The sequence below is a fragment of the Aedes albopictus genome, chromosome 3, assembly GCF_035046485.1.
Source record: "Aedes albopictus strain Foshan chromosome 3, AalbF5, whole genome shotgun sequence".
In the NCBI taxonomy this organism is placed as follows: Eukaryota; Metazoa; Arthropoda; class Insecta; order Diptera; family Culicidae; genus Aedes; species Aedes albopictus.
Window position 1 is genome coordinate 288142980 of NC_085138.1, and position 3571 is coordinate 288146550.

The window sequence follows — 3571 nt, forward strand, 5'->3', positions numbered from 1 at the left end:
CGTATAATTTTCAATTTGTCGGAATTTTAGAGAAGTTCAGAAATCAGAAGTTTTCAATATTAGGCCTAAAACAATAAACATTAAAAATATAATAATACATAAGATTAAGAAAATAGACGTAATTGTATGGTTCATTTTTTCGAAACTTTGATTCTGGGGGCCCACTTTATAGAGTTTGCCCCGGGCCCCCCGAGGCCTAAATCCGGCACTGACTGTCTACTAGTCCAACTGTGTTAAGTTTATGAGTTTATTAGACCCGATCAGGACGGTTCGATGCAAAAAAAAAGATTCGGACTTTGCTCTTATTGGGTCGTATAATTGATTTATGGCGAACTCCTTCTGTGGAATGGCTCTGCGGGATGGGAAGCTGACTTTGTGTTAGACTGACCACTACCGAGTGAAAGAGGAAGGAAAGAAACTTGCAAAAGATTATTGGAAAGGGCTACCGGATGGTGAATGGATTGAAGAGGGTGAAATTATTGGGTTTGAATTTCTGTATCTTTAAGGATGTTGAACTAGTTCATGAAATACACATATAAATGAAAAAAAGTGTGAAATGTTATAAAGTGAATGATGTTGATTGGAGCTTCAGAATTCAACGGTTATATTTCATGGCTAATTAATATCTAGATCGATACACATGTCAGTTCATCGTGTTTAATCAGTTCAACTTGGTGAGAAACGGTGCAATGGAGTTGATATCTTCACAATCCGGGACCATCTTGCCCTTGAACTGGATGCAAGACTCGGCGCAGAGGCGACCTTCGAAGAATTCTCCAAACATCCTCTTACACTGGGCGCAGTTGTTGATGCAGACGCCCAACATGTCGTAACCACCTAAGATATCTGTAAAATAAATCGTTAGTTTTTACTTTAATTTGTTAAATTTGTTGCTATACCGAGTTGAGGATTTGCTTCGATGCCACTGATGGATACAAGTGCTACTATTGTAGCAATAGAGATAAGCAAGAACGAAGTTGCTTTGACTGTAGACATTTTGAGTTAGATTCTGGAAAACGTCTTTGTTTGGAGAGCCTTAAGCAAACTGCTTGAGTGTGATGATTGTTTCAGATATTATTGGATTTATATAGCAATCAGACAGGAAATTTGATAGACTAGATCAAATGGAATCTGTGGCGTGAAAGATATTTTATCCGGATATTCATCTAGGCAAACGGAAATTGGGTTTTGCTTCATCGATTATCCAGCGTCACCATTATACAATTGTCTTAGACCAAGCCCACTCATGGGCTCAATCAAGCGTTTTAACGTTAAGTAGAGCCCCGAACAAAGAAGCGAACCGCACCGGTCGCTGCTAAGTAGGGCTCGAAAGCGAAAAGTTTACGTTCGGTTCGTAGCAGGGCTTAGAACATAGGCGCCAACTTAGGGGGGCAAGCATGGTTTCGCCCCCCCAATATTTGACGATTTTTCGATTTTCCCATACAAAAAATCAGAAAAATCAGGTTTTGCCCCCCCAATAATTTGACCAAGTTGGCGCGTCTGGCTTAGAATATAGAGACACGCAAAGTACGGTCTCTATCCGTAGGCTCGTGCGCTCTCTCGCGTTTAGCTCTCTGGGTAGCGTAAAGAGGAGACGAAAGAACATGAGTATGGATTTGTTGCCAGGTATATAGTTTCTAGAGAATGATTTTCTTGTTTTGTATAGGTAGGAATTTATTTTAATATCATAGATCGTTACACGAATAACACAACAAATTGTCTGACATAGAATTGTGATAGAGTGGCAATACAAACGCAGAAAAATAATAGGTTTAAATTAATTAAGTATGTTATGAATAAAGTTTTCGCTTCTTCGCCAATTTTAGGATCATGCATATCGAAAATGTATTGATTTTCTCTTAAAATAGTTACGATTGCTCATAATCGCACCTTTAGTTTTTGATTCGGCCGATCGTTTCGAAACTAATATTTGAAGAAATGTATAGTGATTCAGTGAGTTTTGCTGTTTTAACACGTACATGTTTGAGCCGGGTTTTCTACACAGCAAGTAAAGCTTAGTTTCGCACATTTAGAAAAATGTCCAAATAAATAACTCGCGAAGTTCGTTCCGACAAGTTTCAAAATTATCGTCATCCGACGCAGATTCCGGTGAGAAGATGTGCGTATTTTCTAACCCGAAAAGAAACTATTTGACGGTAATAATTGACCACAAGGTTTTCTTTCTTCACTTTCCGGGCTGAGATCCTCCGCTTTGAAAGAGCTGTACCTCGCGTTTCGTTTTGTCGTGTATATTTCAAAAAGGCAAAAGAGTTTTGGTTTGATTGCTGTTTTTGAAAATGGTGGTCGTCAGTGGGTGGTTTATTAAATATAAATTTAAAAATATAAATTAAATAAACGAGACATTAGGAAGAAAGTGTGCGAAATGGGTAACTTCACCGTCCACGCATCCTTTCTCCCCTGTAAATTCGAGAAGTACCTTGCCGAAATAAAATATTCTGTACACCAAGTATTTCGAAGAATCATCTTTGCGCGTAAATACAACGCAGTAGACCAGGCCGCTTTGATGCATGTGTCATATCTCTGATATGCTGCAAGCATCAGTATTGACAAGAAAAGTAACACGATTGCTTTCCAGGGTGATTCCGCGTATGTATGAGATTAGATAAGAGTAGTTACGATTTTTCAAAGATGCATTGACTGTACCTAACTCAACTCAGATATCATAGAAACACTACAGTTATTTCTTTTTGTAAAAACTAAATCATACCGATAAAAATCTTAAAAAATGTAGTCGAGCTGCCAAGTTTCACCAATTAAAATAGGCGGTGTGCAGGACTGCCATATTGTAGGTTCCTCGTTATAGAAAAAGCAAGGCGTTGGATGTTAAAATACAACAATTGTTGTATAAAGTGCCAAAAAGGAGAGTGGGCTCATTATGTACTTTGACAAATACGCAGTCTACTTCAAGCACATAGAATCTGCTTCCAACAAAATATTCATATACCAGCATCCAAAAGATCGCAATATATATTAAGATTTGCGAGTGATGCTTTGTAACTAAAAGGTTGTGACTGAGTATAGAATTAGCTGATGTTAAAATACACGTTAATGAAAAAAGCTTGCGCAAACTTATCGCAGACTGTTAAAAGACAGCTTCTACTATGACCAGGATTCAAGAGTCTTGACCTACGCGAAGTTGTAAAGAAGACAACTACGTTATAAATGTGTTGGAAATGCAAGGGATGTAATTATTCAATAAACCTAATTATTAAAAAAGATGCTCATAATCTCAAATTCAGATAAATTTCTTGCGAGAAAGGCAACATGAATATTGAAGAGATGGATATAATTTAAGATAAAAATTCAACCTATGTCATACAGTAAGCAACAAACATATAATTTAAAAACATATTGCTTGAATTCCGTGATTAAATACAATCATTACATTATTGAGAAAATGATATCTTTAACGCACCAAAACTGGTACAAATCTCCAAGGGAATTATTTATTTGAATTCAATTTTTACTAACAGTTTCAGTCTTATCCAAAACCCCATCTTTCATAATATGAGCACAAATTATTATACTGAATAAGATTTGCAATAACCCC

At 36.9% G+C, this 3571-nt stretch overlaps 1 protein-coding gene across 1 annotated transcript; it reads right to left on the minus strand.

Annotated features, from left to right (window-relative positions):
• Positions 1–225: 225 nt before the first annotated feature.
• LOC109418743 (eclosion hormone-like) lies at positions 226–1060 on the minus strand. The gene is made up of 2 exons (XM_029859879.2): positions 900–1060; positions 226–846 (listed from the first exon to the last, which is right to left on the minus strand). The coding sequence occupies exons 1-2, from the start codon at positions 994–996 to the stop codon at positions 662–664; spliced, it is 282 nt and encodes a 93-aa protein (XP_029715739.1). The 5' UTR covers positions 997–1060; the 3' UTR covers positions 226–661.
• Positions 1061–3571: the final 2511 nt, after the last annotated feature.